Source organism: Anas platyrhynchos, chromosome 4 (assembly GCF_047663525.1).
Source record: "Anas platyrhynchos isolate ZD024472 breed Pekin duck chromosome 4, IASCAAS_PekinDuck_T2T, whole genome shotgun sequence".
Lineage (NCBI taxonomy): Eukaryota > Metazoa > Chordata > Aves > Anseriformes > Anatidae > Anas > Anas platyrhynchos.
In genome coordinates this window covers 50,673,545-50,699,980 of record NC_092590.1, presented here as the reverse complement: position 1 = coordinate 50,699,980, position 26,436 = coordinate 50,673,545, and the positions used below count along the sequence as shown (strand labels likewise).

The 26,436-nt window shown below is 36.5% G+C and overlaps 1 protein-coding gene across 4 annotated transcripts in view; it reads right to left on the bottom strand.

The window, feature by feature from the left end:
* Positions 1-26,436, bottom strand: part of DLC1 (DLC1 Rho GTPase activating protein) — a 256,883-nt gene that overhangs the window by 187,506 nt on the left and 42,941 nt on the right. For all 4 annotated transcript variants that reach the window (XM_072037586.1, XM_072037585.1, XM_072037584.1 and 1 more), the window contains exon 2: positions 20,133-21,297. In XM_072037586.1, coding sequence (XP_071893687.1) covers positions 20,133-21,185 — 1,053 coding nt within the window. In that variant the 5' untranslated portion in view covers positions 21,186-21,297. The remainder of the gene's footprint in view (positions 1-20,132; positions 21,298-26,436) is intronic.

Sequence of the window (26,436 nt, the reverse complement as noted above, 5' to 3'; positions counted from 1 at the left end):
GAGAGAGACCAGCAATCAGCCTGTCCTGATTTTCACGAATCCTCAGCTTCTTTTTGGGGGATATTTTCAGTAGTTCCACCTTTCAAGTTAAGAGAATATGATAATCAACTGGTCCTTTCTTCACAGTTGGTGTTATTTGATCTCCAAATATGATTTAGTGAATCAATTTCAGGTTGGTAGAATCCAGCTGTTAACAAGCCAGACAAACTTGTTAACAGCCAGACTGTTCTGCACCAATGTAGACTCATAGAATAATTTGGGTTGGAAGGGATCTTAAATACTGTCTAATTTCAACCCCTTGCCATGGGCAGGGACACCTCCCACCAGACCAGGTTGCCCAAAATCCTATCCAGCCTGGCCTCAAGGACTTCCAGGGATCAGGCATCCACAGCTTCTCTGGGCAACCTGTGCCAGTGCCTCACCATCCTCTGAGTGAAGAATTTCTTCCTAGCATCTCATCTAAATCTCCCCTCTTTTAGTTTAAAACCATTACCCCTTATCCTATTGCTACACTACCTGATAAGGAGTCTCTCCTGTAGGCCACCCACATAGAAACACCTTTTTTTGGGAAAAAAAAAAAAAAAAGGTGGGGGGAGCAGAAATGTCAAGATTCAGGGAGTGCTGGTAAACTAGATAACCAGTGGATAATAAAGAATCAGAAAGAGTTAGCAAGGAGATTGCATGCATTAATGTTTCCCATGTACACATCTGTTTATATTACTGTAGTTGGATTCCAAAAAAGCACAATTTAAATGCTAAATCTTTTAGCCAAAATGCTATGCTCATATAAATCAGTAAGTCCACAATTCTGGCTACTCTTTTCTATGGAAATATCTGATCAGGCTAAGTTTTTCAGCCTCTTAAGATGCATAAGCACATGCCATGTAATTATTAAGCTTTTTTATTAAGCAAAATAAAAATGAAATTTGCACACTTCTATTTCAGCTGGACTGGCTCCACAGTTTCCAGCTGGGCAGGCTTCTTTTCCAGGTGACTCATTCCCCTTTGCGACTATGCAATGTGCAGCCTATGGTATGTCACTAAGACGTGTCCGCTTACATATACAGAGAAGAAGTTTAATGAATCATAAAACCATGATGTAGTAACAATAGCATGTCCTCAAACAAAAAGCATAAAACCACCAAAGCACGGAGTAAAAACGTTTGTTTCAAAATCTGCCCTAAATGGAAGCATTAGTATGTATATTTTTAACTTTTTTTTTTTTTTTCTTTCATAAATTAAAGTTTTGTTGCTAACAACAGAATGAAATGCAAATCTTCATTTGAGACCTGATCCTTTGCTTTTCAGAATTAAAGTCCAACTGGTGTTACTATGATTCACACTTGAGAAATTGTTCATCTTGGAAGACTCCCCTGGTGCAACACAAACAGTGACTTTTGGTAACGGGATATCATCTCCAGTTAACTGGCAAACGTGTAAAGCAAATAAATGAATAGACTCACGCTTCATTGAAACTTTACTATCTTCTTTAAAAATAATTGTTCATCTTCTGTATGATGAAGCAGTAACATTACTCTGTCCTCTACATTTCTCTCTCTGTCCTATAATAACCATACAACTGTATAGGTATTTAAATTCATAAAGAAGGAAATAAGATGATGTTTGGCTACTCTTTTAAAAACTTTGAGATGTAGGGTTTCCTAATATCAAAAAATAAAAAAATAAAAGTAAACATTGCCACCACATCTTGTGACAAAAACCTAAAACATCTTTAAAGGCCGGCATAGCTTTTGCATGAAATATGTCTGCAGTGAAAAAAAAAAAAAAAAAATTGCTTGAGGAGGGAGGAGGGAGAATTAGGCTTTTGGAATAGTTAACGACAGAGCAGCTGGCACAGATTAGCCTATGTCCTCATACAATCAAAATGTTTCTATTAGAGAACTTGAGATAACTAGCTTGAGAGCATTTAAGTGTACTCCAGTATTTTTTTTTCAATTTAATCAAGCATTATCTCATGAGATATGACTACATTATCCCAGTAGAATTGAAGAATTACCAACCCTACATGATTTTATACATATATTTAATATCAGGTTATTGGGCTTGATTTTTATCTGTGGTGTGTGCCAACTTTTATCGGCTTAACAGAAGACACACCATGACAGAATCCACTCAGGAAGAAAGTAACATTGCATGAAAGCTCCAGCTACTGATTCATGGGTGAGGCCAAAAGCATGAAACCACAGTCTCAGAAATGCAGAGAAATACATGTCTGGGGAAAGATTCTGTCCCGTTCCACAGCCAGTGCCAGGGAAAGCTATAGTGAATTTATAGGCAGCACCAGCTGGCCTCCCCAAGGAAGAACGACAGTAAGAACACTGCAGACCTGAGGAACATTCAGACAAGTTATAGCAACAGTCCTAGACAAGGGATTGCTGGGTTTGAAGAACAAGGCATGTGGAATCTCAAAATATTTCTCACTGTATTGCAATTTAATGTTAAAATAAACGTCATTGTTATCAAACACGTCTGTCTACACACTGAAGAAAGATAAATGCATAACTACAATTTTCAATAAAATATTTATAAACTTTAGTTCCACTGTTATTTGAGTTAAATCCTGCTTCCTCTGACTCACATCAACGGGACACAAATGCCAATATGTCTGTTTCACTAAGTGTGTTTATTAACACATGCAAAATACCATTTGGCTCCTCTTCATTTAAAAAAAATAAATAAATAATGAGATAATAGAGCTTATCATCAAGTGAGATTACTAGATGACTGTAGATGAAATCTGAGGCCTTTTTAAGTAATCAGGAGTTTGCTAGCAACAAAATTAGGATTTCAACAAGGTGATTTCTGTCCATCTGCTGTGTGTATCGTCCAGGACAAGCACACACAGGAGAGGCTTTTTCATTCCAAGAGTTTCTTTTTCTGTTTTCCAAGGCTTATTTTCCTGTTTTAAAGGAATGGTTCTAACTTCATTCATGGTAGACTCTGCTGCCGCTAGAGATGTTTATGCCTAGGAGGATAAATGTCTCTAAATGTGCAATTAAGTTCAATAGTTGTATTGATATGTATATACCATTAGAAAAGGCTAGGTTATTAAATTCCTGAAAAGAAAAGAGATGAATAGAGAGCTGACAGGAACGTTTGCTTACAGAGAGGAATTGCAGAAAAAGGCATTGGGAAAATTGCAATGTATTTTCCTCAAACTGCTGTTTAGAGACCTCAGGAAGCACATGCAAATGTGTAAGAGCACACCTACAGGTTATTTTGTGGGGGACTGTTAAAGCATCAGAAATTCATCTAAGTATGATGAGTATCAGCTCATGATGAAGCTCAGAATGAGTATCATCATACTTAGATGAATCATACTTCATATAAGGGAGTACAACAAGCAGAAGCAATACTGCAACACTGAAAATTAGCTTCCAAAACTTCTAAGGAAATTCTACCAATGTATCTCAGATAATTTTATGGCTCCTATTACTAAATATAAGATGCACAGAAAACATTGTAACCACACAGTGCTCTGTGACAACGGAAAATGATTTTAATTCCATGCTAAGGTTGTGAAAATGGTAGTCAGGAAAAGTGTTTCTCGTAAGGCTAAAAGCAGGATTTGAAGCTAAGTAACAGCGCTGGCCACTGGACTAAGTGCCCCTCTGGTTTTAACCCTGCTTCTCTGATGCATCCCTGGTGTGATAACATTTGGAAGTGTATTGAATGCTCTGGTTAGTGGGGTAAGAACTGTGTTTGTTATGACCATGCCTGTGGGGGATGCTGCATTACTGGTTCTCATGTTTCAGTCTCAGTTCTGACAGTGTAATCAAACTGGAAAAATGTAAATGAGAGTTTTCTTGATATTTGTTGAATGCATGTACTGTCTTGATAAATTTAACAAGTGGTGTTTTTTTTTTTTTTTTTTAAATGTTCTGCCCCCACCTCTCTTCATCTCCAGAGAATTCCAAAGCAGCTCTGTGTAGCTTTATGTTTATCAGATTTTTTTTTTCCCCTTTTCCTCTCTGAGACAGGAAGCTGAGGGTTTTGACCTCATCTGGATCTTTCCCAGTGTCAGGAGGTGGTCTGTTCAAAAAGATTCCATGACACTGATCTCTTCCCGATTTATCAGATAGCTAGGTCAGTAAATAAGGTCTCTACTGTTTTTTTCCACAGCTGTGAAATAACCAATGGACTCCTCTGAGGGCTAATTATCAAATCTTTTGAGTTTTTCTTTCAAGGAAAAAGCATTATCTTTCCGGTTAGTAAATTCCATTGCAGCATAATTTAGCAGAGACTGCCTAATTGTAGAAGTGCTGGCTCCCATAATGCGGTTCTTTTAAGTGAAATGTTAATATTAGAGGTCTCTTCCTTGTTGGGAATTTTTCTCTGGCCTGCTAGGAGTATATTTTCACATAGTCACTAAACCCTTTCAATGTTTTTATGAACAGGTGATAGGGCAATTGTCATGCACAATGAGTGCAGCAGGTAACAAAAAATAGGATTCTTCTGTGTAACTCCCATGGTTATGGATAGGGAGGGCACAGCAGTAAGTGATAGATAAATAAGCAACTTTCCAGATTTGTTATTTTTCTGTCTCCTCCTAGCCAAAATACCCAGCCCTTTTGCTGCTTCTGCCTCCCCACAGGATTGACCATATCCTGTCCCAGGTGAAACAGTTCATTTGACAGTGGATACAGCTCAGCAAAAATATCTCCATCACTAATGAGAAAGCATCTTTTTTTTACATTCTAGGAAACAAGGAAATGTGGATGGCTCTGGTGACTACCAAGACAACTTCCTTAAAATATCTGGCAGAAGTAATCAGAACACTCCTAAAAGATAATGTCCTGATAGGAACACTACTATTTTATTCCAGAGGAAGCTTTTAATTAAAAAACAAACAAAACAAAAACAAACAAACAAACAAAATGGTTATTTATTAACAGATTTTCCTGAGAGTTCAAAATTTCTGGCTACCAAAGGTCAGTCACAGGCTACAAAAATACCAAAATACAAAAATAGGCACAGTTCACAAAAATACCCATCATACGGCCAAATACTTTTTCTATTTTTTGACTTATTATATTATTATATGCATTAATTTATTATGACTGGGATAATACTTTTATAAGTTATGTAATTAATAGAATTTTACTGTCATAAGTGAAAATACACATAAATGCTCATTTGGACTACATGGTATACCCTCAAGATTTAAAGATGTATTGGAATTCAGAGAACTCTCCAGCCCTAACACACCAGCACCTTTGATTCAGAATAAATAACAGGACTTCTCTCTTTTGATTTATTTATGCTTGCACTGATGTTGCTATCAGTAATTCTTCTCCCAGTGTGCTGAGTTTGAGCTAGAATCTCTCTAAACAACAAATCAACAAGGTAGGATGTTTACTGGACATTATGTGATAAAAATGATATATATATATATATTTTTTTTTTTTAACAAAAAGCTTCTATAATGAATATTTCTAGAAACTCTCCTATTGCCTTTTAAAAGACAAAAGTAAGATGCAGATGGAGATCATTTCTAGAGGACAGACTGAACTAGAACAAATGAATGCTTATCTCATTTCCCTACAGCGCATGCAAAGTGATATAATCACAAAGCAACTGTTCCACACCCTGCCAAAAATGATCAAAACCAATGCCATATAATACATATGCATACAACATGGAGGCTCCCAGAGAAAGAGAGAAGATTTTATGCTTTCGTCATGGTAGAGAAGACAAATCTCACTATTTGTCATGGAGTAATGGGAACCATTCATGACCGACAAGGTAATGAAGTAGATGCCAGAGATTCCTCCTGACACATGGAGGATCCTTGTGCATTACTGGGTTAAGTCACAGACCACATTGCTGTGCTTGCTGGCATTATGACCTGGGTGTAAATCTTTGACAATGTTAAATAAAAGAGCATCCTAACTAGATAAATGGCCCAGATCCAAAATATCCACTATAAACCATACTTACCATTACACAATTCTATACACCAGAGTTCCTTCCCCCTTCCCCCCCGTCTGTAAGGAATTATATTTCAAATTGAATCCAAGCACTGTATACCACTGAATCAAATGTTAGGGCTCACAATAAACAAGAGTCTTAAAATAAAACTGTGTATACAAGTATTTCCTTTGCATATTTGATACCAAAAAAAAAATAAAAATAAAAATAAAAAAAATACAAAAGCCTTGAGATAACCAGGAGAGTGCAATAAACTCTAACTGTTGAATTTCTCTTTTGTCTTGAAGATCCTGGGGTAATACCAGGAGTAAAACCATCCCTGTTTTCAGCTCCCTTAACACTTAGTGTTTAGTAATCCCACAAGCCATTTTTGGTGAAAAATGTGTTCCATGAGTATTAGGGAACAAATTAGGTATTTCTGTTTCAGTCTGCTCACACACTTTCTCTTTCCCTTGTACAACCAAACCAGAACTTCGTAGCACACAATTCTGTCCTTACCAAAGACTGGAGCTAATCTCTATGGCAACGGTGGGGGATATTAACTACCTTTTGGTAGAGTCCTATTATCAAGGGCCTACAGAATAGTAATAGATGAGCAAATAGCTCCCTTCTCCTACAGGCAGTAATTAAGAAAGTAAAAGAAAGCTAGTATGTAAGACCTAGGCTCTCTATTTCCACTTCAGACATATTAAAATCAATTAAGTGTTTACACTATGTAATGCTCGTTCCTTTCTCACTCATCACTTCTTCAGACTGAATTTGATTATGCTTGCATTATGCTCCCTGTCTAGATCATCTGCAGTATATAGTTTTGTTTTTGACAATGTTTTATGTTGAAGTGCAATAGGACACTGACTTGTAAAACTCTGGGAAATGCACATCAGGAGGATGCATTCATGGAGAGCTGAACAGCTGGCCAACAGAATGAACAAATTACCACAAGACTACTGGGAATTAGTGAGAGAACTAGAAAGCACAAGCACAGGGGGAAAATATTTTTCTCTAGTTTTACATTGGATCTGATGCATTTCAGACAGCTGAAACAAGAACTGTAGTATAAAAACCTCAAGAGACTGCTAAGTTCGCTTAGGGGCTAAATTTTAATCTCGAGTCACGAACCCATATTTTTCTACCAGGGAATATTTATCAGAGGCATCTAAAAGGAAACTGCAGCATACTGACCTCTTTTAAAAATCCATCTTGCGAAGATTTGTTGGTAGTTAACTTTGTCCAGTCATAACAGCTACATGTTTTGCAGCCAGTTTTGCCAGGAATGGAGGACAGACTGGAACGCTTCGCAGTACCCTCATACTGCAAATGGCGGGTGTATGATGCTGTGACCAGTACTAAGAACGGAGCAGGGCTTTCACATTTCCTTCTTTAAACCTATACCTGCTGCACTGTGCAGACGTGTATCTGCTACCCTTTGAGATCCTTTTTTTCTTTCTAATATCTGAAGAATTTTCCCTGGCTAATGGCCATCTTAAAATACATCTTTTTCTTCATGGAGCACTGCATTACCATCAGTCAACTCAGCCATGAAGCTAATGCAAGATACTAAAGTGGACCACCAAAAGGAATCCAGTTTGCATGTTCTGAGCCCGCTCCACAACATCGCCTATCACACTTTCTATCACATCAATCAGCAAACTCACTTCAAAAACATGCTCCTGGCCCAGTATAAGACACTACAATAGGTACGTGCCCTAACCCACTAGCACAAACCTAACAGAAAACAATGAGAAAAACTGTTCCTTTAGGAACCGCAACTCACATTTTACCATTGAGGTTGTTGAGTAATATGTGCCATTGCACGCTGAGAATATAAGTTCGAGTTTCCTCATTATGGGATGATAGGTTACTTATAAGCAACAGGAAAGAACATCGAATGGCTTACAATTCACACATGTTCATTTTAACCATTATATGATAAATTTACTTAAATATAACATATCTTACCTAACCATGAGTAGTCAAGTAGTAATGCTATAAGGAAGTCCAAAAAAGAGAGCGTAGTTTAAAATACAGATCAAAATTGTTGGAATAAAGAGTTGGGTAATAAATACTTGCAGTTAAAGCAATGTCATATCTCATATAATTTTACTAGTTCAAAGGCTCAGAATAATGAGAGCAAAAGCGTCTGTGATGGACCAATCAGCCAGCCCTAATGAACACTGAGGACGGTAAAAATAGATAAGGCAGAAAAAAATATGTGATAATAATGACAGATAGTTCATACTTTATCAAATCAACACACCGGACTTCAAAGAGGAAGTTTTGACACCTGCCTTTCACACCAAGCTTGTTCCTCACACAAGTATTATTTCAGTAGATGAGATCAAAAGACATCTCAGCCTCAAATTAGAATCAGCCACTGTGGTCCTTGAGAATCCCCAGCATTCATAAACACCGAAGTAAAATATACTCACAGAATAACTGAAAGGAGAAAGAAAGAAAAAAAAAAAAGGCAGGAATTGCAAACAAAAGTTACAGTTGCCTACTCTGATATCTGCTCCTCAGTGACTTTTTTTTTCCCCTTCTCCCTTAGGAATTGCTTGTGGTCATTTCTGGCCTGAGTATTCATGTGAGCACTCAAGAGTGATATGCAGAGGTACAAACAGACAGGTTGCTCTGCATTTTAAATGACAAGTTACTTCTAGATTCAGCAATTATTGTTTTAATCTTTTTTTTTCCCTCCCCCTGCAGTTGCAGAGCTTTGAAATTAAGGAAGTACATCTGTACCCAAATGAAAAAAATTTGTTTCTCAAATGACTGGTTTTTGATTAAAAGTCAGTACTGTAACAGCAATTAAAACAGCTGTAACAGTAATTAAAACAAGAACATATTTTCAGCTACTGGCTCTGCAAACTCCTCCTTTCCCTCCCCCAAATGACGTGCTTTAGCAACAGTAAGGTGACTTCCCTTGAGGTCACCAGCAGAACTTCAGGGTTTGACAGATTGGCTATAATTGCACTATCCCACATCGGTCAACACAAAAATGCCTTAAGATTTCAAAACGACACTCTCTTAAAGCAGAGGTCGGTGGAAAGCATAGGGACAGAAAATCTGTTTCTATTTCAGTTGTGTATCTGGTAAGATGGAAAATTTTTCAAGTCTACGCAGATGGTAAATAAATTTCTGCTACATGAGGCAGTTCCTGGAATAAAGAAATTTTCTCAAATAACAAGTGCCAATTTTTTTTATTTTTTTTAAACAGTAAGACTTATTTTTAACTTTCCCAGGGACTTGTTGAGAGAACTGCAGAAGTGTCCTTTCACCTTCAGAATCCTGGTGATTCTCCAGAATATAACCTCCAGAAATAGCCTCTAATGCCGTTCTCAGCATAGATGAGTTTTCTTTACACTTTAAAAGATGTTTCAAAGTAAAGATCAAAGCTCCGCAACTATGCTTTGCTGCTGGTAAACACTCCTGCTGAATGCTGTGGTTAGAAAATAAGAAACTTCTATTTAAATCCTAAGGCAATCATCCCTGCTGACATTTAAACCTTCATCATTACACTTCATGAGGCAATGCCGTTGACATGGAAAGGTTGTCCTCCAGGAAGTGTTTTCTTGGGGTGCAAGCTGTCACTAAGCGTAATGGAAAGGACCAGTCCAAAACTAGGGACCAGGAAACTACAGTCTATAGCTGCTGATGAAGCTGTTAGAAGACACTTTTTTTTTTTTTTTTTGGTGTATGTGTCAGATCATCTTAGACAGCCTCATAAGAGGATTTGGGTAGAGATTTGGCCCAAATGTTAAAATGATGGCTGGGTAAAGGTACTATGAATCTTAATGATGTTTGAAATAGCTCTATCCATTAAGGTGGAGTAGAAGTCATGGAAGTTGCTCATCTTTTCTTCCAGCAAACTTATATTCCTTTCCTAACCTGTTCACGGGACTCCGTGACTCTGTGTTGCTGCTGCCTTAAGTCTGCAATGAAACCCTATGAAATGATCATGCTCACGAGGAGAAAAATACGCAGTATTCTCAAGTCACTGAGTGATCTTTCGCTTACATACATGAGGAGAAACAAGCTCTATAAGTTTAATACTGCCACACAGAGATGAAGGTGTGAAATGAAGAAAAAAAAATAATCAAAGAGTTTCTGAAAAGGCAGGAGTGAAAGGGAAGAATTAGTGATCTTAACATGCTGACAAGAAGAGTACAGATAAGATAAAGAATAACATTTTTGTCTGACTGAAAGTGTGGATGACCTAGAAAAAAATTAATTGACATTATAATCTTAGGCTTTTGTTACTATCCCCAAGACAGCAGGATTCAGGAATATATGTTTTTCTTCTGAATCTGATTAAAGCTGATTCCCCCACAGTCTCTCAGTATTTCTGTCCTGTTTGTCCTATTTCTTCTCTTCTCCACTCCCTTGTCATTTCCTCCTGTATAATTGCAAAGCTTGAACAGGATACTATGTTCATCTACCACAACAGCTTGTCACTATCTATCAAGCGGTAGGGAATTTTTGTAAATAGGTGAGTTTACAGTGCTGATTCCAGCGGATGCAGTAAGGTGTGATGTATGCATACAGTTACCATGAAATTTCATAGAATATAGAATATCCTGAGTTGGAAGGGACCCCATAAGGATCATCAAGTCCAAATTCGTGTGAGATAAATACAGCTTGGCATTTAGCAGAAGAAAAGTGGATGGTTTCAGAAAATCTGGGTGTAGGAAAGTAGCTTAGTTTACATTCCCAAATTTTTGGTTGTGGCAATGCTCTTTCATTTTCATTACAGTGAAAGATGTCAATTTTTGTTCCAAAACATATTCAAAGTTATGTGCTGCACAAGCTTTAACACTGCTGATTTTTCATGTATTTCATGCCCTCATACCATACAGCCATGAATCACACATATCAATGTGCATGATATCATCAGTGTGTAAACTTTTTTAAGGAGAATGATAGATAATACCAGCCAAGAGATTAAAACTTGTAGTAAAACAACAGAATCAGCTCCTTAAAGGTTTTATTATTATTATTAAAGTAGATATATTAGATAATATATTTTAGGCTAAAAAAAGCTACCCAAATGAGTAAGACACTCAGGATATCCAAATAGGAACCTTTGTTTAATTGAATCTGCTATGTGCAAAAATGTTTGGGAAGGAGGCATCCCACGGGAAAGGATAAACAAACTTCAATTTAACATAAATATTTTACGTGTTGCATTTGCTATTCTAACTCTTACATAAAGTGAGACTGCAAAAACAATGTGAAACTTAAGATATGAAAATTATTGCTGTAACAGGGCACATTATTGAAGGACATCCTCACATTACAGTGAGCCAATTTTTCATTAATTCAGTGTGTATAAGTCAAGTTCCTTGTGTTCTACGGTTGTAAAAGCACAAGACAACAGCTAAGACAGACTTATGAAGGAGACCATGGATCTGGTTTACATTTGTCATACATTCACCCCAGCACACGCACATAGTCATGCATACATACAGAAAGCTGTATTGCTGCTCACATTTTTTTTTTTTCCCAAGGAGAAAGAATATCCCTCTGAATTTGAATTCATAACCATTTTAGGCCATATCCTTCAGTGCCTGGAATGTTTTTTGGCAGCAGAAACAGTATTGTTTCGTTTCGTAAAATGTTCAATACACCCTATCTGTGGCATAGACCCCCTAGTCTCCACAAATCTCCTACAGTGTCATTGAGAGAGAGAGTGTGGTAGAATGATGTGAGCATGAACAATACATTTTTAGGTAGCTTTTGATCAAAGGTACTACCAAGGTGGGAAGTGCGTGTAAGAAAACCTACAGAAAACATTTTGCAGATTGCTCCCACCCTGCAGCAGTTCAACCCATGGGGGCTTCATTGCTTTCTTTGCTTTTAGTTACTGGAATTGGTCAGGTGCCTGTGGACTTACCCACCACCATACTAATGTGGCCAAATACTCCTCAACAGCAGTGGCAAAGATGCCACTGCTGCAAAGCCTCAGCTCCCAGGGCTGCTCTTCTCTGCCCCCGCCCCAGGCACAGCACTGCTAACAGAGAAGCTTTTGGTATGTCTGCAACAAATAGGTGTGCTGAAAAAGCTGCTCTGCTCTTCCTACAGCTTCAAAGGCTTACTAGTACAGACAGGAGGGAGTGCTCTGATACTGACTTTCCAGGTTACTGCTCCACTGCCTGGGTTTTGATGGAAGCTGTATCTCCATATGCCTCTCAGATCTCTGTTCTCTCTCAGTTGTTAATTCAAAGTTAACATCGTGGTGGTGAAAAGGATGAACAGTTCCAGGAAGCAAACTCCTTTTCTTATATATTTTGCTTTTACCAATGGAAAAATGTATTGTGGACAGTGGTGATGCCCCACGTATTCCAGAAGGCTTTGCCCAAGTGGTTTAATTCTGCTTCACATTTCTGGAAGCTATAAATTTATTTTTGTCTACTATGCACATTCCTTTCTCATTTCTTAGCTTAGTTCCCTCAAAAATGTGGTGTTAATTGCTATTCTCATGCCATTTTAGGCATTCGGTCATTGGTCCATTTATTTATCATGGCTTCAAACTGGCAATTTATAGTCTACATATAGCAAATAATTGCCCTTTACCAATCACAACTTCTTAAAAATTAATTTTTAAAACAACATTTTTTTTTTTCCAAGTTTTCATTGAATTATTTCGAACCCAGACAAGATTGGAAATTTCTGAGTCTTACTGCATGAAACTAAAGCTCTCTGCATTGATCCCTAGAGGTGTCTAATATCACTTTGGTGGAGTGATCTTGTGTGACTATAAACCATATATAAATACAAATACTTTCATGACCATTTTAGGTAGCTGAAATCCAACTAATGCATAACTTGATGTGCAACAGTCTTTTGGTTTGCAGTCTAGACAACGCTGGCAGCCTCTAAAATTTATTGCTGAACACTGTCACAAAAATGTGTCAAAAGTAAAATTTGCATAAAGGTTATACTGTAATGGCCTGGCAATCATCCCATCCTGTACTGAGCTTGTTTTAAATACTTTTCAGATTGTTTGAAATACATCATACTTCAGTCCAAACACAAAGGAAGTCTGTGGGAAAGCATTCTTCAGCTTCCCAGATGGAGATAATATTTAAGATACATATTTTCATCAGAGCAACAGAGAAAATTCATGGTCATCTAATAACATTAACAGAAATGCTTTACGAACACCACTTTCCACTAATTACCATAGACAATATGCATAATTAAAAAAAATACAATCCAACAGTTTTAGTCGACTTTTTTACTATATCTTTATTATTAATAAAATTTAGGAAGTAACTTTCAATGCAGAAAAGAGAAATATTAATGACAGCCAAGATGGTTTAAGTTTGTTTTGTTTTTAAAGAAATCATACTATTCATTTTGCTTTACTTGCAGCTCTTGCCAGATTCTTCCTGATGCCTTGAAAATTATGACCATTTAGTAGCAATGTGCAAATACAGCAAATTCTTTGTGGTAAAGTAACTGTTGATTTCAGTTGCCCACTGTACTAATACTACAGACTGTAGCTCTGAGACACGTGGCTTACAACTAGCCTTTCAAAAGCTGTTGCGGCTTCAGATCTCTCATCAGTTTTTGATAGCACTCACATTATCATTATGGGTTTGGAAAAACAGATGTATATTATTTCCTAAAACCTTTAGAAAGTACATCTGAAAATGAAAAGAGATGTGGAAGTGGAACAAAAGCAAATTCAGATTCCTTACATGAGAAAAAAAATTTCCATTGTTTGAATGACCATTCCAGATTTACACAATTTGTATTTTCCACTGTCCTTCACAAAACTCAGAAAAAACATTCACTAGATGCCAAGATTATATTATTCATCTCCATGTATGAAAACAAATCTATTCTGGCATAAGAGTACATCTGAATTATACAGGAAATACAGTCAAAGAACCATAATTAGAAAGTAATTTTGCTGCGATAGATGCTTCTAAAGTTACTAGCTTCTGTGGTCTCTAAGGTTACAAATTACTACAACACCCAAGTTCAGCAAGGCACTTAAACGCATCCAAAAAACACAGCAGTTCCACTGACATACATTAATACTTTTTTAATGTCTGGATTTAACCTGTAGAGCCTTGGTCTCTTATGACCATTGTTATCCACATTTTCAGAATTTCTAATTCTCATCATAAGTGGAGAACATAGGAGATCATGTTCTACTTGTTGGACTGCTCCACTAGAATATTTGCAAGAGAATTATTAAAAAATACTTACTGAGAAAAACTGTGAAAAAAATAATGCATTTACACTTTTTTTTTTTTTTTTTTTTTTTTTTTTGCAAAGATGGAAGTAAAAATTATTGAATTTGGAAATCACTAACCTTTACAGCTTTCATCTTGCTCTAGCTGAACCATATTTGCAAACTAAATCTAATGATAAGGTAAATTCAATTCCATATGGCCAAGTCAGGCTATAGCATATAAATTATATTCTCATTTTTAATTGTGTTCCTGCATATTCATTTCATTTATATTTGTATTTTTATCATCTGTGCGTGTCTTTCCTAAGCTGACACGAGTTACTGTTACAATGCAACCCTAACAAGGGTGTATCCCTAACAAGGCCACATCTGCCAACAATAGCTATGTACTAATAATTTAGTCTGGATCCCTACTGAACCAGTTTCTATACAGAAATACACTAAGTTAAATTAAAAAAAAATAATAAATTGAAGACTGGTATGAAAATGGAAATTTAAATTAAATTATTCCAGCTTATTATTAATAAAATAGTTTTTTTAATTTTTAATTTAAATTATACCAGTAAGCAAAGACAGGATTGAGGTAAGAAGGGATTAAGATACCAGAAAGATATACTTGTGACAGGTCTGTAAACCCAATGCCTGGCATTTTTATGGCAATAAAATAAGAAATAGATCTAAAAATGTTGGATACAGTTTCTCACAACAGGTTCACATTATTTTTTCAAGAAGAATCTAGTGCCGACAACTGAGTACTCAACGGAAAAAGATCACATTCTATGAATAGTAGAGACAGCAGTGCAAAAGTTTGTAAGAAAATCATGGCAGTAAAATAGGTAGCTCTTTTATGATTTTTTTTTTTGGAAGCATTCCTACCACCTCTCTCCCAGGAACCTTAATGGGACAATGAAGCTAACAGGTAAGGCTATGTAAGACTCCTCTGGAGTCAGTTTACAGGGTGATACAAGCAGAAGCTTGTGGAAGAAACTAACTTTTTAACTCACCTAAATAACATAGTTTTAACCTTTTAATACAGAATATATTGCAGATTATAATGGAAGAGTCAGCCTTCACATCTCATGAACAAAGACGAATATTCAAGTGGATGGATGGAAAGAACTGAACTTACATAAGCAAATTTGTTTTCACATTAAAATAATAGTAATTGATGAAATAATGGAACAAACTTTATAGCATCAGTGCAGAAAACGATAAACCTCACTTTAAGAACCACAAAGTTTTAGTGTGGGGAAGAGGCACAGCTATACAGAAATGGGTTGCTACCTTTCTACCTAGGTTTCTTTCTTCATTTACTTTATTATCTTTTCTTTAAAGATAATTTACATCTTGTTGACACCGGCTGATATTGGCTGTGTTTTTAAGCAATCTTTGCAGAACACATAGCATTTAATCGAGATACATGGTTTAAAATAGTAACAATAAAAGCGAGCATTAGGAAATAGCCCTAATTATTACACTCTCCAGTCTTTTTGGGATGACTTAGAGATCATATAAACTGTTTGAAACCAGAAAGCTTCTAAGCAGGGCACCACAAAGAGTTATGAGTAGATAACACTGAATGTAGAAATCCCATAAAAGAGCAATGAGGGATTCATATACTGAAAAGTTTGGTTACTTCATTTCTTTTTCAGTGTCACATAAGCAAAATCTCATTGTGAACTTCAATCCAGTCTGAGATTGCACATGAAGAGAAATTGACAAAAAACTAATCAAATATACTCCAATTATTTTGATACCTGAATTAGCTCTCCTTGAAGCAATATCCCAGGCTGTATCTTTTCTTTGAAGGAATGGAGCTGACATAACAAATTTCAAATCAGGCACAATACATCCATAACATTTCCTGAAATCAATTATATATTGATTTCTAATTTCACTACTAAAGTGCAGCCAGCACTTTATCACCATTAATCTTATAAAAATTTATTACTACTCTTTACCACTTGGGTGATGAAGATGCTCAAGTATCTCCATAGTAAAACAGAAGTTTCACATTAGAAGAGAACCCCAAAAGTTTCAAAATTAATACTTAATGTAGATAAGCCACCAAAAGTTCATCCTCTGATCCAGTTTATCTGAACTATCTTAAACTTGACTTAAATGTCCTAGAGAGCCTATTATTAGAAGATCTACTTGAAAGCTCTTTCTATGGATTTCTCAAAAAAATATTGTCTTTCTTTGTTTCTTCCACAGGTTTATGAAAATAACAACGTTATTAAGCACTGCAGAAGAACATTGATTTGAGATGCCTGAGGAAAAGGCTGCTTTCAAAGCAGCAAATTTATATATTTTTATATTGATTACAGTATGGAACACAAAATATGGGAGACTGAAACGTATTAAATTATTGCAATGAATTACAGATTTTCAGTAAACCGTTCTTAATTGTGTGCACTTCTTCATAGGAGAGGTTCTTAACTGTGTGCCTTAACCCGCTTTGCTATTTTGTGTTGAAAAACAATTTTAGCTAACATGTTACAGTTCTGGTGCACTTGTGCACCTACTCAGTAGTCCCCAACAGGGATTTTGCTGCCTATCCCTAATCTTGATGAAACAAGCAGCTTGGAGAAAGTGTAAAACAGAGCACAAGGAAAAAATTGCAAAGCTATTTACAGGGTAATAGCTATTTTTTCCCATTTTACAATCAACCTATAGTAACTAAACTTTCTCCTTTTTGTGGTGTGCCTTTGAGAATAAATAATCAATACTTTGTGGTTTTGCATAAAGCTGTTCACTAAAACCTCCATTGCACTATACACATGAACATACATGTGAGCTATCGGTATTCCCCTGAGCTAAAAACATTAGAGCTCATTCATTCCAAAGACTATTCAAATTTTTGAAAATCAGAATGTACGATTGCCATTGCTTTAAATCTAAAATTTATATAATCCAGGACAGCATACAGTAGGGATTAGTTGGTGTAACCACATTTAATAAATCCATCTATGCTTTTGCTACTCTGTCATTAAATAACAATCAGCTTTATGTTGTAGATAAACAAAATTGACTTTTAATCAACACAAAAAAAAATATCAAAGGAAAGTTAGATTACTGTGGGATTTTTCACTTAGACTTAACACCATTAATTTATCATAATTAAATTCAGGTCCTTCCTGCTTCTGAAGCTTAAGAAGTCTTTCTCCAAAAGCAAATGAGAAGAGAGCACTGTGCCTCAACCATCTGAACTCTGGTGACTTGAAGGAGCAAAGAATGCTGTAACAGCTGGACCTGACTGCAAAAAGCATCCACAGTGTCAGTACATCCATCATGACTAAACCAATTTACTGAAATGGAGCTAGTGTTGGTCAAAGATGCTAAACTTAAGCCCTTAAGCCCCCAAACCTACATTCATCTGCAGAGCGAGCACAACAGATTCACACTGTCTCACCTCAGCTTCAGTTTGAAGGCAGCAGATCTCAAGATAAGAGGAGAGGTCATGCACTGTTGCCACAATTAAAAGCAGTTTAAAATATGTTAACGAGGAACAGGTTTTCAGAAGAATTTAGTACCAGCAAAAGCAGAGTGATCTCAATGCAGAGTTCCTAAGATCTTAGCTGTCATCAAAGTACCTAAGTTCAGCACTTAGGTCCCCAGGGACCACACCTTGAGGTGTGGGTGCCCCAATACCTTTAGCAATTCATCTCCATTTGCCTCTTCCAGTATTCTGACCTTTATGAGCACATATTTATGTGCAACCATAATTGACACTGAGCATTAATCAGACAGTGGTGTGTTTTAGGCCTTGACTGCACTGTGTGAACTGCTGACCTTGAGAGAAAAGTTTTTATATACCATTCCCAATTCCTTAGGTCTTCCTGTCACTGCAAAGCAAATACTTGACTTTTAGGGATGGATTCAGTTTCAAGTCTGTTGTTTTTTTAATGTTTTGTTAAAGTTATAAAAGCGGCTTTCAGGGAAAGTTTGTAAACATGGGCACATTTTTCATTACAGATTATAACCAACACAGACAGCCTTTTGTAAAATAGCAAATGATTAAATATAAGTGATAAAATCCCACAAGCAGGAACATTGTTTGTAGAAGAGTCCTGAAAACTTAGAGACAAATAATACCAGATGCAACAGATCTCTCTCCCCTTTTGCCAAGCAGTTGTTGGTTGAGTTTAAACTGAAATGTTACGAAGTGACTCCTTCAGATCTGCTCCTTCCGAATTTGCCCCCCTTGACTACAAACATGGCTTCACAGTTGCTACAGCCATGTAACTCTCAACCTTCCCTGAAGCAACTGGTTCTTTTTGCTTCTTTCTATGCTCACTTGCTCTCTGAGTTTTTCTCACTATTAAAGTATTTAATGACAAACGCAAACAACAAATGTATCCTCAAATATAATTCTGAGCTTACATTTAAAATCTGAGTGCATGACATCAAAACAAGAAATAAGAAGATATATAGGAACCAGCACTATCAAAGCTAGTCAAAGTATATATTACACTGAAAGCTAATGTGGGCAGAGTCACTGCACAGTGATTGTACATAATAGAAAGAAATTCTATCTGCATTTTCAAATAAGGTTTTGAAACCACACTATAAAAATTAATCTTGCTAACAATATGACATGTTTGTATCAATGTAAGCAGCTATGCTTAGTAAAAAAGTAGATGCAAAAAAAGCAGTTGAGACTATGGTTATCATAATCAACTAGTTTTCAAATATCATATCAATTAATAAAAAAAATAAAAATAGAAATTTTACTTACAGATGGGTGTTTAACATTTCTGGTACTGCAAATCATATGGTTAATCCTGGTTTTTGGTTATAACTTGTAGTCATAGCTACTGCAAGATCAGTCAAACGATTGCCACATTAACCGTGATTGCACGAACTGCTAAGGGAAGACTGGCTTTGAGAGCTTCTGAAACCTTTTGCAAAAATTACACACAGTTTCCAACCATATCACTTGATTTTTAACTTTAGTAAAGGGATTATGCCAGGGAGCAAGGACCAGCTACTCAGGATGCTGTGTTGGCATACAGTATTTTAGAATATGTGAGTTTGTGCTCTAGGATGTGTGTTTCAGTGAAACAACTACTGAGGCACTACAACTGATTTAAAAAAAAAAAAACAAAAAAAAAACAAACAAACAAAAAAAAACAACAACAACAAAACACAAAACTACAAACAACACCAGAATTAATGGAAAACAGATTTATAAAAAACAGACAAAAATGGATTATATCAAATGAAAAAAAGGCAAGGATAAGTAAACAATTAGACACTAGTTATTAGGAAGAATTAGCAGCATAGCTGGGAAAGCCAGACTTCAGGATGAATCCTGTAGTGCCACAGCCAGCAAAACTCCTTCCACAAAAGCCAATGGGAGCTATATTGCTGGGGAATCTGGCCATTAAAAGTTTTGGAATTATATTCTTCCTTACTTTGTGTAGAAAGGGTAACTCTCTAGTTGCTTTAAAATTACATTGTTTCAAACTAAGAAATTGTTTTTGTTCATAGGGCTGACCTAAAACTGAAGAACTATTGTAAAATTTTTCCATGTTTTTTTTTTCCTCTTGCAGTTTTGTTCCATTTTTTTTCCCTGTTCCTCTTGAGTAAGATTTCAAAACCTCTGGGCACAATCTCTTTCCTAAAACAGCTAATGATACTTGATAGCAACAGAAAAAATAAAAATAAACCCAAACCCACTGAAGATGCTAATCCATTTAGCCTTGAGCAACATATATATATAAACATAATGAATTGAATATAAAGGAATTTCCAAATTCACAACTCAGCCATTCTCAAACTTTAAAAGTTTCTCAAACTCAATCCTACAGCCACATTTTTCTCAAAACTATTTGAAGAAAAAAACTGGCAAGTTAATAAAAAAGACTGAAAAATACATTTTATCTCCAATCAATAAGTCACAGAATCACGTTTGTAAGAAACTGGGGGGAAAAAAATTAGAAACAACCTCTGCAGTTTACAAGCATCCTACCTTTCTTTTGCGCAGTTTCACTTGACTGTCTGAATATTCTTGTGTGGTCAAATGATTCCTTAAATGTAAACACTGACTATCTTCTGCTGAACTGACATTTGAAAGGCATTTGTTTTCAGGGGCCGCTTGAGGTTCTCTGAAACCACTTTCATCCAGACCATTTTCCACTGCCGGGATGTGAGAGCAAGGAGAAGGCTGCATAAGGCAGTCGCTGGATTCCACTGATGAACATGGTTGTCTATCACTGCTAGTGCAAGAATCAGAAGAAATCCCACTCTCCACCACATTACACTCAGACTTTCCAAGCCCATCTTTAAAAGCATCAGATTTCCTGCGCTGTTGTGCAATTACAGCAGTATGAAGCAGCTGCTTCCCAGGCATAATAATTTCTTTCACATTTGGAGAATTAGAAAGATTTTCTTTCTCTACACTTACTACATCATTTAAGCCTTCATAATTACAAAGCTCCAGGCTTTTTCCAATACTGCCACAAGTATCTTCTTCCATCTCCTCTTTAGGAACTATGTCACAACTAGGTTTCTTACTAATATCCCCAATTATGCCAGATGCTTCAGTTTCCTTGTTACCCTCCATCATTGGTACCATCTGTGTTAAGGAGCCTGCTCCATTTAAATTATTTTCTTCAGCTTCTGATTCCCTTCCAACAGCAGTGATGTGGTAGTTAACACTATCCAGGTTGAGTGTTGAATAGTCATCATCATCATCAGACACATGGACTAAAGTTTCTGTGCTGGCCTCCAGAAAATGCTCCTCATCTTCATGGTTATCATTTTCATCCACCTCCTTTGAAACATTTCCAAGCTGCTTTGCAGGGAAGCCAATCGTCTCTCCACTGTGGCAGCATTCTGGAAACGAAGCACATTTTTCTTTCCGGTCCACACTCAAAACCTCATCTTTTTCCATACTTGTCTGCAAGTTATCAGCTATGAGTCCGTGACGACATGCTGTATTATACTCCACAGACTCCAAAGCCAATCCCATCCACTGGGTCACATGCTCTTCCCAGCTTTTCTTTCTGATTGCTAGAGACATGTCATAACAGTTCAGCAGCAGGCTACAGCGTACCTTCCATGGAGGACCAAAGGAGATGTCATGGCTGCTGTGTGCTGCTCCAGAAGGAGAGAGGGTTTCATCATTTTAACATCTGCAAGAAATGAAAAAAATAAATAAAATAAGGAAAACAAAAAAAAAAAAAAAAAGACTAGGTTATTGAATTAACTCCAAATTGAAAAAGAAAAAGAGGGAAAGAACAGTTTAAACAAAAGTGTAAAAGCAAGATAAGACTGTGGGACCAGAAGGACAGGAATTTAGAAGACTGTTTTGTTTAAAGTTTTAATACTTTTCATACAAAACTTGACAGTACTCATAATTCAGTAGAACTTTCTTTTTCTGATTATTCTCCACTAGCAAGTAAACAAAAATGTTATAAATAGGCACATAGATATGCAAGTAGCTCAAGAGCCAAGTTCTGACAACGACTCTCTTCACTACATCTGTCATAAGATATTAATTTCCACTGATATAAATTGCATTGTGTCTTATGATTGCTTTGCACACACAGTTATTTTGTATTTCTTCTTCACTGAGGGATATCCCTCCAGAGAAGTACTTTGGCAGTTTCACAAAGAAATAGGACAAAACTTGAGGGTTATTCTAAATCTTATAACCATTCCACTTATGAGTAGCTTTGGGCCAGAATTTTTGCCGTTCAGAGGCTCTCATTTTAATGATCATTTCATTCTCTTCAGGACAAGTTATAGTTACAAACGTTACATGAAACTGCAGGAAGTAGTAGTTGTGTGATAGAAAAAAATACAACTTTAGGAAAACTAATTTAAAGTTTGAGCATGTTCCTTACCTCAAAAACATCATAAAACCCAGAGACAAAAACAAAAAACAAACTAAAACCAAACCAAAGACAACCTTGTTGAATATATTCAGGATCTACTAATGTAAGGAAGGGATTAAACCCTTATTTAGGATGGGAGTCTCCAGAACAGTAACTTGTAAGCCAGCATGGTCAGCCACAACCATGCATCTCACCTGGACTGTCAGGGTCTGCCACAGCCCACTGTCCCCACCCAACTGTACAGGTATTTTTCGTTGACTTCCAGATGATAACTTTATATCTGATATCTGAATCATTATAATATGATACATTAATCTTGTCACATTGCTTGTTCAAATTAACACAAAGAAAATACTTCATATAAATTTATGCATTATAAGAGGTTCTTTGTCAAATAAAAAAGCAGAACTTCTTGCCCATAAAACATCAGAGGTTCAAGGAGCAGGCACTTCTACTTTTCACTCCCTACATAAGAACTGTCAGCACTCGGATCTGCTTATTGATTTCAGCAATAAAGAAGATTAAGTACTAAGTTTGTTCTGGGTCATTTCAGTCCACTAAGACAAATTCTGATTGCCCACCAGGCTACAAAGCTGTGTTGACAAATCACACACCCAAAGGTATAAAAGTATTCATCTTCAAGGAAATGCGGAATTAGGCCTGTACAACCAAACCTCTGTAAATTATGTCTTTACAAAATGACTTTTAGGACTGAGTTGTACACACTGCTAGATTTTTAACCACCTCTGAGGATGGCAAGTTTCTTTTCACATTCACATTTTCCTCCTCTGTGGAGACTGTGCTTAAAAAGAAAATATATTCATAGGGTAAGAGAATTCCATGCGCAAGTCATTAGCGTGTGGGAGGCAGAGGAAAACGGAAAATAACATGCAGCCAGGCCAAAAAAAATTATCTGCTTTCAGAGGCAAAATTTGGTAGTAAGAAGTTAATTCGGCTTTAAGGTTCTCTTTTCTTTCCTGGTTGAATATGAAAGCAAACTTAAATATTGACGTGTAAAGTCAGATTACTGCATAAATTTGCAGTGTGTTTGCACTCTTATTCTGACTTCATTTCATATTTACATTCTCCTACTATTTCTAACTATGCACGATCTCAAATTACTACAGAGTGCAAATCAATAATTACAATACTTTTAAGCTCTGTTGCACCTTTCTCTGAGTGACCATAAAGCTCTCCAGAATTGGTTTGACAACATGGCTGTGTTTTGTTTTGACCTCTGAAGGTTTACTAAAGTTTACTGAAAGGTGCTCTATAGTTTCTGCACTGCTAGTTTCTGCACTGCATTAGCACTGCTAGGAGTTGCACCTGTATGCAATTCATTTGCAGCTTCCCTGTCTTCCTCCCCTCCTAGAAGCTCTGTTTAAACTCCAACTCCTTTACAAAAAAAAAAGTTAAAAAAAAAAAGAGTTGCTACAGCTATACATGGGAATTTCTGACAAAAAATACATATATATAAAGAGCAAAGACTAGTGTGAGAAGTTTAAAAAGGCAACTTCCTAATGGCATTCATACATCCACCTCCTTCAGATTTAGGCTGCTCATGGTATGCAGCATGCAGGCATTCAGAGAGTTAAAGGGCATGTGTTAATCTTGCTGCTGTTAAATGGAGTTACACGTGTACAGAAAGGGGAGAACAGATCCCTTACTGTTTTTCATTTTTTGGATGTGGAGAGTTATATTTCATGGGGGATGAAAAACAAATAAATTTTACTTCAGGAACCCTTCTGTTTTACTTGCACTATCACTAGTTTTGGCTGCCTAGTAGACTACAGAAAAAAAAAAAATGATTAAACGGGAGAATACGCAACTCCTTGCCTGAAATGCGAGACAAATAAATATCTGACAAGGCTACTTTCATTGTTCTCTAAAAATATCAGCTTATGTTAATGCCAAGTATGAAAAAAATTACCTTACACACGCCTGATATCTGGGCAGCTCCAAGTCACTGGAGCCCCCTCATTCCCTTGGCACACGGAGAGCCTCCAGTTTGATGGAAGCTCACTTCCTTTCAGCTCCTTCCTCTGCTCCCCAAAGGCTGCATTATCTGCTACAGTTCAGCTTAGAAATTCTTTCCCTGCTACAATTGTGCAATAGTTATGGACCAACAATCAGCTTTTCTCTTTTCCACCTCCACACAAGGGTAACTTATTTCCTTTGCACTCACATAAGATGTGCTTTGGAAGGTCCACCACTCCAGACCTCTGAACAAGATTCATAACTGTGCTCCTTTCTCTACCAGAGAGAAAAGAGAGCTGCCTCTTTGCAGAAGAAAGGATTCCTACTTTTTTTCCTGTTATCATTGTCTACCTTTTTATTGATGTGCAGCCCTTTCTGTTCAATGTAAACTGTAATGGAAATGAAAAGCAGGACAACGTTCTACGTGTTCAGTTTTGGAAGCTTTGTATAAAGTCTCATGGAACTTATAGTTACTTTACAACAGATAAAGCACTGACTGAAAACCTGTATGAGATGAACTGGTAGGCTATACTATGAGTAGATTGTCTAATATTTTCCTTTAAGAAAGATTCTTGCGATTTTTCCTCAGCAGCTCAAATTAAACTGTTTCAAGGAGGCTTCTGAAATTAGGACAGAGAAGTGTCCTCTCTTTATCTCATGATATTCCACTCAGGGAGGCTGGGACACACAGCCAGGGCTCTCTGGTCCCTCTCTGGTCCTCCTCAGCCTCCCAGAACACAAGACAGGATCCCACCCTGTTTTTTTCCATGGTTGAGAAAGTGGTGAGGGAAGAAGTGTGGAGCCACTCAGCAACCGCCACCCCATGAGATGGGGCAGTGTCACCCCACAGTGGCACAGGACAGGACAGTTACAGCAAGTAGCACAGCAAGCCATCACCATGCAGGGGGACACTCCAATGGCATCCCTGGCAGTACAACCCCTATGACACCAAGTGAAATTCAGGTTTTGTTAATTATTTGCACATGATGCAAATCTTTGTTGCAAAAGAGTAAGGCAAAGTGTTAGCTTAAAAATTTACACTAAGATGAAAGGCTGTTTCATTAAATTTTTTATGTAGCAGGAACATGTAAGCAACTGAGATCAAGCAGAAATATTTATTTGATTATCATTATTTTATCTTTGTTGGTCTGTGACCCCGGTCAGCAAACTTTGTTTAAGGAAGTCTGAGTGAACAGGGTCTGTTTCCTATAAACTCATCTCACATCTTCCTGGTCTGGCTTACATTCAGTAACTCCATACCAAGCTCTGAGACAGAATGTTGTTTACAAATAATTTGAGATAAAACATAACCCTCTAGGTCTTCGCTCAGCTAGTTATTTTAAAATATCTTCTGTTTTAGAATTTACAGGCCTTCCCTCTCTTATTTCCTGGATACATACCACTCACTGGATTTCACTGAAGCAGGGGCTCACCTTGTCTGCAGTTGCTAAATAAACAGGCTTTGTGGTGCATTTGTGTAGATCATTCTAAACTGATTTCCTGGAATATAAATATAAGGAATATTTGTTGCAGGACATCCATCTAGTGAATATCTGATGCAATTCCCTTAATTTCTTTTAAACATAGAAGATAATCACGTAGCTGCAAAAATTTAAAGCATTGAAAATAAATAATATTAAAAGGCTATGACTATTTTAACAGCTTTTTTTCCAGAAAGTATGTGATGCGTACTTTATATATGTGTGTGTGTGAGTATGTATATTTTAAAGCTGAAGAAGACTTACTATACTAAGGTAAAAAGAAATATTAAAACTGACTTTGGTACACTGCATATTACTTTTAAAGGATTCAAATCAATTCAATATATGTATATTGAATATAGAGAAAATATAGCTTATTAGACAGTGTCCACCTAAAGTTTTCCCCTTCTGCCTGTTTTTTCAAAACAAAAATTACTGAAAGTGTCAAAAATAAAAATTCTAATCTACCTTTTTCCTTACATTTTCTCTGTCAATGTATTTTTATGCTGAAAAAATAATATTAATATAATAATTATATTAATATTATTTAAATAATATGCAGCAATGTTGCATACATAACATTTAGGACCATAGCCTATCTGACAAACCCTAAAGAAGCTGCTGTCACCTGTGAGATAACTGATATGAATTCTGCTAAGTTTGTCTTGACAAGAATTATCCAAATGGAAATCTTTCAGTGACTTAGTACTCTTAATACATTTGCATACAAAGCCACAAAGCCAGACAGATAGGGATTTTCTGATGTAGTTATAATACAATGTTAGGTGCATAAGAACTGAAGGATACATTGCATTATTTTAGATTACTACAAGCCATTGGCTAAGTTTTTAGTGATACTTATGTCCCATAACAAGTGTCAATCCTAAAAGATTTCTTTTGAGAAAAAAGGAATAACAGATAAAGAGAGAATGAATAACAGTTATGGGCAACATACAGCCATTTTATTTTACAAAAC